The following is a 15,257-nucleotide window of genomic DNA, read 5'->3' on the forward strand; positions in this document are numbered from 1 at the left end:
CCCATTTTTTAAATAATGAATATCTAGTGAACAAATTAACTTAAAAATATGGAAGTTGGATATTAATTATCAACAAACGATTCCCTATCCAATGATAATAACTATTCGAGGCTACAATAAAATATTAAGCGAGTGGAGGAATAGCCCCTACTCATTAAATTGTTTAATTAATTATTAAATAATGCAGGCCTACAAACGTTTTTCGTGCATAACAATATTATACAAAACTACTACAATCAATCTAAATGCATAAAATACTTAATTTTTAAAAAACAGTGCGCCAACTAGCAGCGGTTCAATCGCGGTTTTTTGAAACCATAGGGCAGTGTCGCGAAACCATCAAGCCGCCGTTTTGGTCCTGTCGCACGTACGATCTTACTCTCAGGTTTCGTGATGACGTCATGATACACTGTCCGACGGATACCATGATAGTCGATCTGGTAGGGATCTGCTTTATCGACAACGAGCGCGCGAATCGAGTCGTAATGAATTTGTTTACGCGATTCATAATTCAGTCTAACCCCTTTTATTTTACTAACTTCCGCGATACTACCGTCCGGTTTTTTTACGCGATAAGTATAAAATTTAGGCCCCCCAGAGACAAAAGAAGTAATGAAACTTCCTTCTCCGTAGCCCTCTACTTCGTCGGTCAAATCCCCTAGAAAATTCCCTAGCGGTAATTCATTTGATCCATCGCTGACGTAAATTACCGAATCTGTATCATAATATAAAACACGTTCTTGTTGTTTTTCTAGATAAGAATATAACTTTAGACGCGCGTGAGCGGTTGTATAAGCCGCAATAACAACATTAGCCTTAGTGGACATTTCCGCGGCTTCGTTTAAATGTTTCCAGGACATGAAGAGAGTGTCGTTATCGACAGGAACAAGTCCTGTTACTTCAATTTCAGGATTAAACATTATATTTGCAAATTCCTCATGTGTTCGAATAATAGCTTTTTTTGTCAAGTTCTCCCTCTCCCCAAATTTACCCCAGAGACAGTTTAAACAAAGTTTTGCTACGGCTCTTAATCCGGCATTCTTTTGAATTTTATCTTTGTCAAGTTTTATACCTTCTCGCGTCTCATATTCAGCAATATATCGATTCTTTGATTCATCATCTACACACTCAGCAGGCCAATCCGAAGCCTCTTGTTTTATTTTCAAAAAAGTGTTAATGTATTCGGCAAATAATCCACCTGTTCGCGTCACAGGATTATAACGCGTAGTACTCTTATACTCCCAAAGCTCACTGATTTCTAATATTTTATACCCCATTTCTACGGCTTTACGAAGTTCTGGAGCGACCCAAGTTCCCAAAAATTCGCGAGCAGCGGGATCATCATGAGGGCAATTATCTTGTACAAGATCATCGCAGCATGATCGACAGAGAGGGAACAGTAACTTTCCATGGGCTTTTACTGGTAAAACAGGGTGAAATAATTGACGAGGGGGTAAAACGCGACATTTCACGAGACCTTCTATCCGCGAAATATTATTATTAGGGCATATAAGCTGACAATCACGCCCCACATGGACAGTGGGATGTCCAATCGGGAAAATCCCTGTCTTTAAAACGTATGGGTATAACGAACAAACGTCAACATAGCGAATTTTCTCATTATCTTTTACATCATAATGTGTTACGGTATTTCCTGTTCGTCCCCCGAAAAATGCATCGCGCGGATCCAGAGCTATAAACATTTGCTGATCAACGTTTTCTACAAAATTCGCCAACACATGATCTGTCTTTTTTTGACGAATAAAATCGCATTCCCACATTTCAACGACTTCATAACCCGAGTGTCGCAATTCCCGGGTAATCGCCCCTGTTCTCTCATATCGGCTCTCTAGTGTATCCTTGTGACTTAACTCTTTATCTCTATTGAATTTGAAACACCGTGGGCATCCGTGCCAATAACATCCGTGGAACTGATATGCATATTTCTTATTATTATTCGCGGTATCCTCCCAAAAACCATCTAGACGCAGGCCTGAAGTTGTTCTGTGTTCACGAGTTCGTCCGGCATGTATTATTCGATGATTCTCGCAATGTTCGCGCCACAAGAGCCATTCAATTGCGATTTTCGACTGCGTTTTCCCTAACCGATATCCTCCCTGAGGTATAATGCCTATCTGCTTGTCTTTTAAGAAATTTGTTTGAAAAATACGCATGCATGTAGAAGCAATCGTTACACATTCTGTAAAAGGACAGACATTTCCAGCATTCATAATCAGTTTTCGAAATTCAACACAGGCTCGTCTCAAAATTGTAACATCAAGTCTGCAATAATGAAGAATTTCTTTACGAAAATCAAATTCATAATCTTCTTCGACACGATCATTATACCAGGATAAGAATTTTTCACGATCTTGTACTCCCATAGTGTCAGCACCATAATATTTTCTATCAGGTATAGGCCCTACGTAGTTTTGATTCTCTTTTGTATTGAAAAAATGTGGAAAATAGCCTTTCGCTATATTCCCCAATCCAAAAGCTTTCGGTAAACTTGCAAGAGCCATGTGAAAATAATTTAAACTGTCTATAAATTTATTATCCCCAAAATCCATCAAGATAATGTTTGTTCCGTTAATTATCGCTTTAATTTGACTGTTAATGCGTTTCATGACGTCTCTCAAAACGAATTGTGAATCATAGCCTTTCGCGTTATGTGCAATACAAACTACTTTTTTATACGTCTTACCCATCGACGTGATGTAATCAACAAATCCTCGCACAGGATCCTCACCATCGAAAACATTTTCCCGATGTTTACAAACGCCACATGGATTTCCGTGATTATCGTTTGCGTTCACAATGTCATCGTCGGTCATATCTGCACAGCGGTCACACACAGTTTGTGCAACGCAAAGATTAGGAATGTGTACGTTGACATCTGTAGTTCCTTGCAGAAGCTCATCCTGTCTGGTTTCAAAGTCGTAGAAAACAAACGCCACGCGTTTCAAAGTCAATTTTTTCTTGCTTTTTAAGGTGGGCATATAGCAGAGATGAGAACTATCTTCGTCCTTTTGACATACGTTGCAATAATATTTATGGCACACATGATTCTGAGCTTTGCGATGATCAATTTTCGTATTACATTGGCCACACAATTTTATATAGTCACAGACGGTGGGGTTATTTCCGCTGAAAGATCCTGGTTTCTTATGTTGATCGAAGCACAATTGCCCGTGAAACTCTCGATTACAATCGTCACACACTATTTTATCAACAATCGTAGAGTCACACGGAGGATTCTTCAAACACCTATCACAAGTCCTATCACAAACATGTCCTTGCGTAGTGTAAGGTTTGTTACAATGCTCGCAATAATACTTCACGCCAAAGAATGAAGGTAAATTTTGGATTGGCTCATAGTGGTTCTCTTCAGGATAATACACAATCGGTAAGGTATATCGGACGGTCATCTTTCTGCTAATCAATTCAGGTGTACCATCGTAGAGCACAGGGTGATCTTTTCCGTTTCTCATGAGGGAATAGACCTTGATAAGGCATCCTTCTTCAGCCAAGTATCGCTGATATTGAGCAACTTCCTGTAGACCACAGCCTTCGTCAGGAGCAATGACTCCTGCCCTTCGAGTTAGTCTTTCGGCCTCCTTACGTTGCATTTTTCCCTTGCATTGCCGGATTGCCTGCCATACCTCGTGGATCTTGCCCTTATCAGCTCTGGTTTTTAATTTTTCTGCATGTGCTTTGGCCACAACAAGTGATCGGGCTAGACACAAGCCATCTTCATTCGAAATCTGAAGGATACATTTTCTACTAAACCCTCTTTTCATGCCGTTTTCAAGGAAACCTTGACCTACCGGGGCTTCAGCCACGTGAAGTTTGATCCAAAACTTATCGGCACATCCGAAACCGTTTGCGCTCTGCGCGATAGAACTAACAAGATTCCATAGATCTTGAAACTCATATCCTTTGATCGCACGTGGACTTATCCAGGCATTGTCTCTTTGCATATTTGCAAAATTGAATGTAAGGCACATTCGATTCATACCACGTCCTCCAGCCTCAATAATTTTATTATAGACATCACGAAAAGCTTCTTCAACCCAGTCGGCAGGGTCACGACTTTCAGGTAAAGGGTTGATTGCAAACTCCATCACATGTGTGTCGAGTTTGAAACGTGGAAGTCTCTGGCGTGATCGTCGTATTGTCCTTAAGGCCGGCAATCGATTTTCAATCTCTTCTTCGCGGCCATTTTGTTGATCTGAAATTGGGTTTAGTATTTTTCAATAAAAAAATATGCCTAAAATTTTTTCTCGGTATTATAAAAAGGTATGAAGCTAGATACTTACCATTCTGCTGATCTAGTAAATCTAGATTAAACTCTTCAACAGCTTCCAAAGCCTTAGGGTCACTCACAACATTTTCACCACCACCGCATTGAATATCAAAGAGCGCAGAATTAAAATTTTCGAATAAATCTCCATCAAAATTATTTTCAATGGCGAAATCACCGAATAACTCAAGATCAAAATTATTTATCCAATCAAAATCTCCCTGTGGAGGTGTAGTATTTTCTTCGGACGGGTCACTGGGCCCCGCTAAATCGTTTGGGTCCGACATTGTGAATGTCCCTTGGACGACTGCAGTTAGTGCGAGAAAATTCGGGCTATATTGGGAAAAGTCAGGGGTTTTACTGTTGGCGCCACAGGGGGGCTACTGCACTTCTTCGCCTTTTTTACCTGCCCCCGCCTACGCGCATTGTCCTTGTCCTAGTCATAGGCAAGCCCACTTGACCCCAATACAGGTGCATTACGTCACGCCCCTCTCTAGCATTTTCAAATCCATATTTTCGGATATCGTAAAATTGTATAAAATGATGAGATTTTAGGCATGATTAATCAGAAGGCAATATGGACACGAGGTGGAAACATCCCTTTACTGCAATGATTTGTGGTCCCACGGGTTGTGGAAAAACATTTTTTGTTAAAAGGTTTTTGAAGGAAATTAAGCAAATGTGCGATACACAAATTGAAAAAGTGATCTTTTATTACGCTGAGTGGCAGAATGGATATTCGGATTATGATAATAATTTTGTCGAATTTCGTGAAGGCCTACCAAGATCTGGAGATTTTGATGATAATAAGCCAAAATTGGTTGTCGTGGACGATTTGATGCGGGAATCTTCGAATGGTGCAATAGTTGATTTATTTACAAAAGGAAGCCATCATAAAAATCTCAGTGTAATGTTTCTATCTCAAAATTTATTCCACCAAGGCAAAGGACAGAGAGACATTTCATTGAATACAAATTACATCGTCGTATTTAAAAATCCCAGAGATCGTGCACAAATTGCCCATTTGGCTCGTCAAATATACCCAGAAGATCCAAAATTTCTGCAAGAAGCCTATTTTGATGCAACTTCGGCAGCTCATGGCTATTTGTTGCTAGATTTGAAACAATCGACTCCTGAAAACTGTAGGTTTCGTACCAATGTATTCCCCAGTGATCCCCATCATTATGTTTATATTCCGCGGAAGGATCGCAATATAAAAGGAGGAGGGGCATCACGGAGTGTACCAGTCGTTCATGTGTGATGGCAACGAGAAGTCGTTCTGAAAGCGGCTCTGTTCGCAAGTCGCTTGGAGAAAAGAATACAGCCTTATTACACGCTCTCATCTACGCACCACCCAGGCTACGCCGGGTAATAATACAACACGCTAATAAAGATTTAATTCGCTGCATTTGCGAGTGTGCTTTAAATTTATTACACGGAAATATTCCTTTGAAAAATTGTGAGAAATCAAAACTGTGCAAACATAAAAAACTATTGAGAAAACTTGCCGATAAAAAACAAAGTTTAAGCAGCAAGAAAAAAATCATTAATCAGAAAGGTGGTTCAATTTTGCCGATGCTATTGGGTCCTCTGATAAGCGCACTTATCTCAGCCATTGTATAAGGATGGAACATGCACGTAAAATGATTCTTGTACCAGAGGAGAGTGTGGAGCGTCTAAAAAAAAAAAATTCTTCACATGTTGATGCTCACCATGTTTTAACGGAATTGGCTAAAGAAATTCAGCCATCAGCGCAAACTCCAGGCACTGTTACAAGCAGATTAGATACCCAGCTATTGGAAATTTTAAATTCGAAAAGCCCTAGAGATGACCATGAAAAATGGAAGTTGTATAACGACGTTCTGAGGCGATATTTGTTTTATACAGAACAAACTAAAACGCCGGTGTTAGAAACGGAGGCCCACGGCGAAACTGAAACCGCTGAACGATACGACCCAAAAGCTATTGTTGCTACTGTACCTAAAGTATATCAGCGAAAAGCCGCTGGTATACTAGAATACATTGACGCCATTGATACTGCTAACAGACTCAAATGGAATTCAAAAGGACAAGTGACTTTGGATGGACAGACATTTCCTGGTGTCAATATTGTGGATCTCATACAAGATGTTGTCAGAGCACGGAAAACATATTCAGCTAAAGGATGGGAGCATTTTGCCGTTTATCTCCAAAGCCTGAACACCCCTCGGGAGTTTCTGGGTAATCCCAAGTTTCATCAGTCTCCACCAGCATTGCCAGACAGTAGGAATCGAAGAGAACCTGAAATTTCAGAGGACGAGAGTTCCGTAGACGAAGATAGAAGAAGGAAAAGCTATAGATCACGCACTCCTCCTGTTCATCGCCCCCGTAAAAACTCGAAAAAACCCCGGCTTAGTTCTCCCTACACTGCGAAAACCGACAAAGTTACATCATGGCTTCCGTTTTGAACAATGAAAAACTCTCGAGGACATATTTTGACCTTCCAGAGCCTGAGGCATACACAGGGGCTCGAAATATTTTGTCAAAATATAAGAAAGAAATACCTGAAAGTGAAATAAAAAATTGGCTTAATGCTCAGAACACTTATACCCTTCATAGACCCATTAAGCGTAAATTTCCGCGTCTTCATTATACAGTAACCAACATTGATGATGTGTGGGAGGCTGACTTAGTTGAATTGAGATCATTAAAAACATATAATGATGGGGTTTCATATTTACTTGTAGTTATTGATGTCTTGAGTAAATTTGCCTGGGTAGAGCCATTGAAAGACAAATCAGCATCACAGGTTCTTGAAGCTTTCAAACGTATAATGGATACAAATGGAGGGCGCATTCCTGTTTCGATACAAACGGACAAGGGAAAAGAATTTATGGCCAACAGTGTCCAAAAATTTTTTTCTGATAAGAAAATAAAATTTCGTGTTGCACGTAATCCCGACATAAAAGCTGCAGTTGTGGAGCGCTTCAATCGGACATTGAAGGAACGTATGTGGCGTTACTTTACACATAGTCGAACATATAAGTATACAGATGTTTTGAAGCAAATTGTCGAGTCTTATAACAACTCGCGACATTCTTCAATAAAGATGGCGCCTGCGGCTGTGACTATGGATAATGCACCATACGTATGGCGTAATATACAAAGTCGATTCAAGACGGAGAAACCACGTAAAGAATCCTTTAAATATAAAGTTGGTGACTATGTACGCATCAGTCGAACGAAAGGCATCTTTGAGAAAGGATATGAAACTAATTGGAGTAAAGAAATATTCAAAATAACGAAAGCCGTTTTCAAACAATCATTGCCGATATACGAGTTGATGGATTTTGCTGACGAACCAATTGAGGGATTTTTCTACGAACCAGAATTGGTGCTTGTCAATAAACCAACGGACAAGGACGAGTTCATAGTGGAACGTGTCATACGCTCCAAGGGAAAAGGAAAAAATAAGCAGGTTCTTGTTCATTGGGAAGGATATCCTGATAAGTTTGATTCTTGGATACCTGCTGCAGAACTGCATGCAATTGGGAAAAAATGAAGAGAAACGAATTTTATATGGTGCTCCCCAGCAACAGCAGCATGAGCTATCATCCTGATAATACAGCATCGAAATTCACGACCTTGCTTCCAAAACAAGTTGAACTGGAAGGAGAATGGGTAGTGGGTCTAAGTGAAATACAGTTTCCTTGCAATTTTTTACATATACGTAATGGAAAAGATTCTCCAATCAATTTCGTTAGTAATCCAATCCCCAATAAGAGTAAGGTAAACGCACTACAAACATTTTTTCTACCTACTGCAGTTTTCAAAGATATAACAGATTTAGTGGGGTTCATGAATACTTTTCCGTCTTTGAGTACTCATATCCGATTTGAATATTTAGCGCAACAAGGTTTTGTGAAAATTGTAAAACACTGTACCTCCAGGAACTGCACTAGCACAGTTCATACAATAGACTTTTCCGATAAAGTATCCGATATGTTGGGATTTGAGAGAGGTATACACAGCCTCACAAACGCCAGGCCGTATTGTCAAGGATCTTCACCAGCAAGTTTGGCCAGAGGTTTACCTGCGAATTTGTTCATCTACAGCGATCTTTGTGTACCCTCCGTAACAGGTGACGTGCAGTCATCTCTGTTACGAGTGATACCATTCAGCGCTTCTACGTATACCTATGGGGCCATGCACTGTACTACGTTTTCCACTCCTCATTATATTCCGTTGATGAGGTATTCATTTCGCACAATTGAAATAGATATAAGATGCAATCAGGGTGATATGATTCCATTCGAGTATGGTCCTTTGAACGTGACGCTTCATTTCAAGAGGATTGATTGACTAAAAAATGAGCCCGTACATTGCATATTACGCAAACCAAGCTGGTGGAGGAACAGTGGACCGATATAATGATTTTGGAAGGATATTCGTTGGAAGTCCTTATCAACGAGGTCATGGAATTGGTGCTTTCCTTGGAGGTCTGTTTCGACGCATTCTGCCCTATCTGGGAAGCGCAGCCCGAGCTGTCGGTAAAGAAGCTCTCAATGCGGGTATTAACGTTGTTGGGGATGTAGTGACAAATGGCAAGCCCTTAAAGGTGGCGCTGGAAAACCGATTAGCCGAGTCTGGGCTGAAATTGAAAAGGAGGGCCCAGGACAAAATTGGGACCATGATGCGTGGCTCAGGATATAAGAGGAAGCGTAAACGCCTCGCCTCTCATAAGCTCACTGGCCGTGGATCTGCCAAGACATCCAAAACTCGGAAGAATAAAAAGAAAAGGCCCGTTGCAAACAAAAGAAGCAAGAAAGTGAAAAAAGTACCGAGACATAAATCAAAGCGGAAGACTCGTGATTTGTACGATATTTTCAACTAATCATCATGTCGTTTCTACATTCGCACTCTTCTGAGTGTGTGAAGTCGGAGCTGGACCTATTTACCATACCACCTACCCAAACAAGTATTGAAAATTCTCAATTTGTTTATTATAATCCTGTATCTACGCTGTCGGACGATGCCCCAATTGAATTCATCGTACCAGGCCATGGAGAAGAATATATTGATTTGGCACATACCATGATCAAAGTTCGCGCCAGAATCCTGAAATCCGATGGCTCTGCTGGTATAGACGACTCTGTTGGGCCTGTGAATAACTTTTTACATTCAATGTTTAACCAAGTGGATGTATATTTCAACCAAAAAGTTGTTACGCCTCCAAATAACCTGTACGCTTATAGAGCATACATTGAAACATTACTAAACTATGGAACCGATGCAAAGTCCTCACATCTTGGGATGTCTCTTTGGGCTACGGATAGCTATGGTGCAATGGATTCTATTGCTGTAACGGCGGCTGATGCAAGAAACAACGATGGACTAGCCGTACGTCAGGCAATTACTAAAGGTGGTAAAGCATTTGATCTACTGGGACATTTACATTGTGACGTGTTCAATCAAGACAAGTTTTTGATGAATGGCGTAGAGCTACGCGTTCGTCTTATCCGTGCAAAGGACGACTTTTGCCTTATGGACTCCACTCCCCTGCATTATAAGGTGCATATAGAAGAAGCCTCCTTGATAGTTCGCCGTGTGAAACTCAGCCCTGGAATTTTGATAGCTCACGCTAAAACGCTTGCAAAGACAACTGCGAAATATCCTTTGACACGGGTGGAGGTCAAATCTTTTGTTCTCCATCGGGGGATTATGGGGGAGACAATAGACAATGCCATTTTGGGTCAACTACCTAAAAGAATCATACTGGGATTTGTTGACAATGTCAGTTTCAACGGATCGAGAAAGAAGAACCCCTTCAACTTTCAAAATTTTGGGATAAACTTTTTATGCCTGAATGTCGATGGACGCCAAGTACCTACAAAACCTCTGCAGCCAAGTTTCACCTCTGGTGCGTGCCTAGATGTGGAGGCATTCAACACCCTATTTGCTGGTACTGGAACACATTTCAGCGACCATGGAAATAGCATCTCTCGTCCGGCCTATTCCGATGGATTTTGCTTGTTCGCGTTCGATCTGACTCCTGATTTATCTGCAAGTTCCGCTGGCCATTGGAATCTGGTGAAAAGTGGAAGTATTCGCATTGAAGTTCGCTTCAATAGAGCAACAGAGCAGAATGTGAATTGTCTATTGTACGCCGAATATGACAATTTGCTAGAAATTGATTCCACAAGGCAGGTTATTGTCGACTACAGTGGATGAAAATGGAGGGCTACTTAATGGGAGCGCAGAATAAGATTGCATTAGTTGCATTCAACCTGCTGAACGAGACCAACGCTCATTTCCCGGATTACCGACGTTCTATGAATACCCTTGAGCTCCTGGAGATATTACCGCATACAGATGCATGCATTGGAGGTGTCTACCCTGCCGACCGTGTCCCCTGGACATGGTCCCGACCCTGTGCTATCATCATCAACACCGACAACCACAATCAGGCCGGAAGTCACTGGGTTGCCGTTTACCTCGGTTCAAATAGGCGAGGAATCTATTTCGACAGCTTCGGAATGCCACCCTTCGATACAAGAATCTCTCAGCGCCTTAAGCGAAATTGCAATGTTTATGAATGGAGCCAGAAGAGACTCCAAGATATATCGTCTGATGTTTGTGGGCAGTACTGCATTGTTGTGCTTCACTGGTTGTTCAATGATCGGTCTTTACAGTCCTTTCATAAACTATTTACTTCAGACACAAAACGTAACGATCGCATTGTTATGAAAATGTTCAACAAAATTATTCATAAACACAATTGTAATCGTCGAAATTTAAGTAAACCTTTTCAGAACTTGTCTGGTAAAGGTAGTTTGCATTGTAACCAGCGGTCTTTAAAAAATATATTCCATTTGCGTTAATTTAATAATAATAATAATAATTTTGATTACTACTATTTTTAAATCCCTAATATTATGTACCACCCCTCATACAAGTATAATTTCTGAATAAATGATTTATATACTCAATAAATTATGTATTACATATTTATTTCATTTCCCCATATATACCCACATTTCCCACGCCATCCACTTTCCCCCCACTCCCGCCCGTTTGGATCACGTGATCCTTACCACCCATTTTCCACCCACCCTCCCGTTTGGATCACGTGACCGTTACCACCCCCCCCCTTTTTTTGAATCACGTGACCGTTACCACCCTCCCACCACCCACTTCCTGTCAAACAAAAACATTCCTTTGGGGACCCTCACCCCAGGGGGCCCTAGAGCGGCGACGTCCTCCTCAAAGGACAATGGGGAAAACGTGTTCGGACACGTCTGGAAAAAGGGGGGAAGGGGGGCGATTCCTGGAAGAAAATTCGCCAATCGTGCCCACTTACTACTGCCGTTCATTATGTGCAGTATTGTTTCCTCTGTCAGGCAGCTGACGATCAATTTTTGATGTGAAACATCTATAGGCGGACCCCTAAACTGAATCGTTAGCGTGGCGAAACTTGCCGTGGCGAGCATTCGCCAGGCTATACTAAGGTATGCCTATCTATATTCTGTGTAATAGAGTGGACGGTGTGCGGATGGGCCGCCACGCTATACTGAGGTATACCTATATATATTATGTGTAGTAGAGTGTACGGTGTGGCTTCTCACGCAGTTCCACGTGGTTCTTTATACGGTACAGATAACCTGTGTTTTATGTAATTTTTTATTTCAATTTTTGAAAATAAAATATGTGTGATAGTGATAACTTAGAAGATCAAAGTGATCAACCGTGTGCAAAGAAAGAGAAACTAGACTATGGCATACTACCAAGTCATCAGTAAGTAGATCCTATTTTTCATGTCTCCATAACTGTAATTTTATATCTATATATTTAATTAATTATATTGATATTAATCATATCAGTAATTTATAAATTATATTAGGATTAATAATTATATAAATTATATTAATATTATCTTTAATTAATTATTTTTTTATTATTCATGAAGGAATGAATATGGACAAATTTATTAACTAAATTTATATTCTCAAATCTTTAGTCATATATTGAAATAATTAACTAAGATTTGAGTTCATGAGTATATTGAAGCCATACTCAACATTTTTTTTTTTTTTGGTATATTTTAATATCATATTTTTTAAAATATTTCAGTTCCCAACAATCATCGCAGGGATCACAACATATTCTTATTGAAACTGGACGCCACCCTGATCATTCAAACACAAGGCATACTATCAATCTTGTGTAAGACTTTATTAATCGAATAGTACCAGACTATTTTAATTTTTATCTTAGATTTTATTAACATATTTATATTTTTTTAAATATAAATGTGTGTTTATATTTTTTAATATAGAACAACAATAGATGCTGTATTTGTGAGATATCTTGATGATGTTCCGTCCAATATTTTTGTAATGTACTTTAGTTATCATCGACCAATCGTCACAGTAATACCGGCAGAGGAAACATCAAATATAACTATTACTGAAATCACGAATGAAAATATTTAAATTGTGGCCACTTGATATTAATATCGAACTTTTATATCACATGTAAATAAATGTTTATTAAATAAAGTTACCATTTTCTGTAAGAAATTCGTAATACTTCATTTTTCCATTAGGCTATATTTAATTCCTGTAATAATATCATCTTATATGCATATTACTTGTACACACATGATGTTTCACATCTGCCAGGCGTCCCATGACGGCTTTTTTTAGCTTTACCCTCAAGCTTTTGCCACTCCTTCAATGCGGTACTATAGTTAGCAATAGTTGTTGAATTAGCCTCGGTTCTTGGGGCTCTGGGGTGGTGTCATCCCTCGTTATAATTTCGTAGGCTTTTATTGCCATGAGGTGAATTCGCAGTTGGAATTTCTAAACTGCCCAATTCTCTGCTCGTCGCAGTTTTCTATATTTTGTCTTATCACCTCGTTCGTCTTCCATTCTGGGTCATTTCGCGCAGTCACACACGGGCCGGTAACCTCAAACGTAGACTCTTATGTTTCTTTACTTTTCACTGGATTTTTATGAAAATATCTCAAAACTCAATCTATTTGATTATCCTAGAAGCTTTTCCCAGGGCCGATGACCTGTTATTTATTTGCAGGGTTCTAGGAGGAATGAAATGTACTCGGATTACGTTTCGTAATATATTGTTACATGGTTCCGTGATTGGTAGTACAGGTAAACGAAGTATAAATTGTAGGTTATGAAAACTGTCACATGGGAGCAAAAGGTAGACACCCGAAGAGAGGCTATGTGCTCTCTGTAATGATGAAAGTGTTCATATCGCAACAGTACAGTATCAAAGAGGCTGAGCATGGATGTAAATGTTACTAGTAATGAAGATTCGATATTTCCTAGTGATTTACAAGATGAACCTAAACAGGATTTATCTAACGAAGAAATAAAATTTGCTTAAAGTGTGGTTGGTAAAGAAGGAACACCTGCATTTAATCTGTTTTTACATTTTCTAATTACAGAAGAAGGGACAAAATATCTAGAAGTTCTAAAAAGAAAAGGAATAAATCTGACTAATATGGCCAGTGTTTTAGATAGAGCAGGATTTAATGCCCAGAGAGCTTTTAAAGAGTTATATGATCGTTGGTTTGATAAGCAAGGAAACAAAACAAAACTTTTAAACACTCTAGAAGAAGAAGTAATAAATCTAGCTATGATGTCCAATATTTTAAGTAGAGCAGGATCTAATGCTCCTAAAGCTTTTAAAAAGTTTGTTCAGATTTAAATCCGAAGACGGAGGGCAGTCAGCCTCGTCGGTCCAATTCGGTTGATCTCGGATCACCGACGAGACTGGCTGACCCACTCCTCACCTCAGTCTCAATGTTCCCCCTCTCTCTCTCGCTCTCACTCACGAGCGGAATGGAACGTCCGCCCGAGGAGAAGGGGAAGCACGCACACTGCTTACCCGCGGCACACGGACGGAGAGCCGCGCAATGCTCGCCCCCCATTGGTCGTTGTTTTCACTCCCATATCTCTGCAAGGGTGCGTCCGAGCGAAAAGTGGAAATGGACTTTTCTGCTCAGAATCACCCCCAAAATATGCCTGTTCACCATCCGCCTCGTTTCTCAGAGCACCCTGTATATAAAAATTCCATAATTTCGGTTCATTTAGATTTCACAGTGTATCGGTTCAAATCCATCATTTAATTAATTTGACGAAATAATTACCACGTTTCATAATAAAAGGACAAAAATCCAAATTTGGAAAGAATACGTCGAAAACCGTGTTCTAAAAATCCAAGAGGCCACACCCTACGGAGAATGGCTTCACATCAGCGGAACGGACAACCCAGCAGACTGTGCCTTGCGAGGGCTATCACCGGAACAACTTCATCACCACCCACTCTGGTGGGATCGGCCACCATGGCTCGTTTTAGCTCTACACCATTGGCCAGTCTCATCAGTCGGATCCACGGCGGCGGCGGTGCTTGAGGGAAAACCATCCTCAGCATATCCAGTGGTCATCGGCCCTCAGGAGGGCAATGTACTCCTAGAGCGGCATAACGATCTCAACAAAATTTTGAGAGTAACGGCACTCATCAATCGGCTCGGACGGCGGCTACGGCGGATAGAAGTTCCAGATCAACGGTTTGCAACTCCAGAAGAAGTCGAAGCAGCTAGACTTTTCTGGATAAAAAGGATACAGCACCATCATTTCAACGAGGAGATCCGGATCCTGATAAGTGGCAGAAAAATAGCAAATACTTCTCCAATGTCTAGGCTAACTCCTTACCTAGACCACCAACAAATCTTACGGATCGGCGGCCGTCTCCACAATGCGCACCTGGACTTTGAGGAGATCCATCCAGGGGTACTCCCACGACATTCCAGATTCACGGATCGGGTCATCGGAGATGCACACCGATGGTCTCATCACGGCGGAACCTAGGTCCCCCTGGCCTTTACCAGGCAAAAGTACTGGATCATCGGCGATAGAGCTCCTGTGAGAACCGACATCCATCAATGTGT

At 40.6% G+C, this 15,257-nt stretch overlaps 2 protein-coding genes across 2 annotated transcripts; one reads left to right on the plus strand and one right to left on the minus strand.

Moving 5' to 3' along the window:
- Nucleotides 1-215: 215 nt before the first annotated feature.
- Nucleotides 216-4,389, minus strand: LOC135171709 (uncharacterized). The gene is made up of 2 exons (XM_064138320.1): nucleotides 4,320-4,389; nucleotides 216-4,231 (listed from the first exon to the last, which is right to left on the minus strand). The coding sequence occupies exon 2, from the start codon at nucleotides 4,122-4,124 to the stop codon at nucleotides 285-287; it is 3,840 nt and encodes a 1,279-aa protein (XP_063994390.1). The 5' UTR covers nucleotides 4,125-4,231; nucleotides 4,320-4,389; the 3' UTR covers nucleotides 216-284.
- Nucleotides 4,390-11,936: 7,547 nt separating this feature from the next.
- LOC135171708 (uncharacterized) lies at nucleotides 11,937-12,964 on the plus strand. Its single transcript, XM_064138319.1, has 3 exons — nucleotides 11,937-12,076; nucleotides 12,413-12,505; nucleotides 12,618-12,964. The coding sequence occupies exons 1-3, from the start codon at nucleotides 11,988-11,990 to the stop codon at nucleotides 12,772-12,774; spliced, it is 339 nt and encodes a 112-aa protein (XP_063994389.1). The 5' UTR covers nucleotides 11,937-11,987; the 3' UTR covers nucleotides 12,775-12,964.
- The last annotated feature ends 2,293 nt before the right edge of the window (nucleotides 12,965-15,257 follow it).

The sequence above is a fragment of the Diachasmimorpha longicaudata genome, unplaced genomic scaffold, assembly GCF_034640455.1.
Source record: "Diachasmimorpha longicaudata isolate KC_UGA_2023 unplaced genomic scaffold, iyDiaLong2 ctg00000089.1, whole genome shotgun sequence".
In the NCBI taxonomy this organism is placed as follows: domain Eukaryota; kingdom Metazoa; phylum Arthropoda; class Insecta; order Hymenoptera; family Braconidae; genus Diachasmimorpha; species Diachasmimorpha longicaudata.

Bases quoted from the DNA above. Each gene is read 5' to 3' on its own strand.
- LOC135171708 (XM_064138319.1), top strand. From the start codon at position 11,988: ATGTGTGATAGTGATAACTTAGAAGATCAAAGTGATCAACCGTGTGCA. The intron at 12,077-12,412 runs GTAAGTAGATCC...AAAATATTTCAG, and splicing joins GGCATACTACCAAGTCATCA to TTCCCAACAATCATCGCAGG. The intron at 12,506-12,617 runs GTAAGACTTTAT...TTTTTAATATAG, and splicing joins AGGCATACTATCAATCTTGT to AACAACAATAGATGCTGTAT.
- LOC135171709 (XM_064138320.1), bottom strand. From the start codon at position 4,124: ATGGAGTTTGCAATCAACCCTTTACCTGAAAGTCGTGACCCTGCCGAC.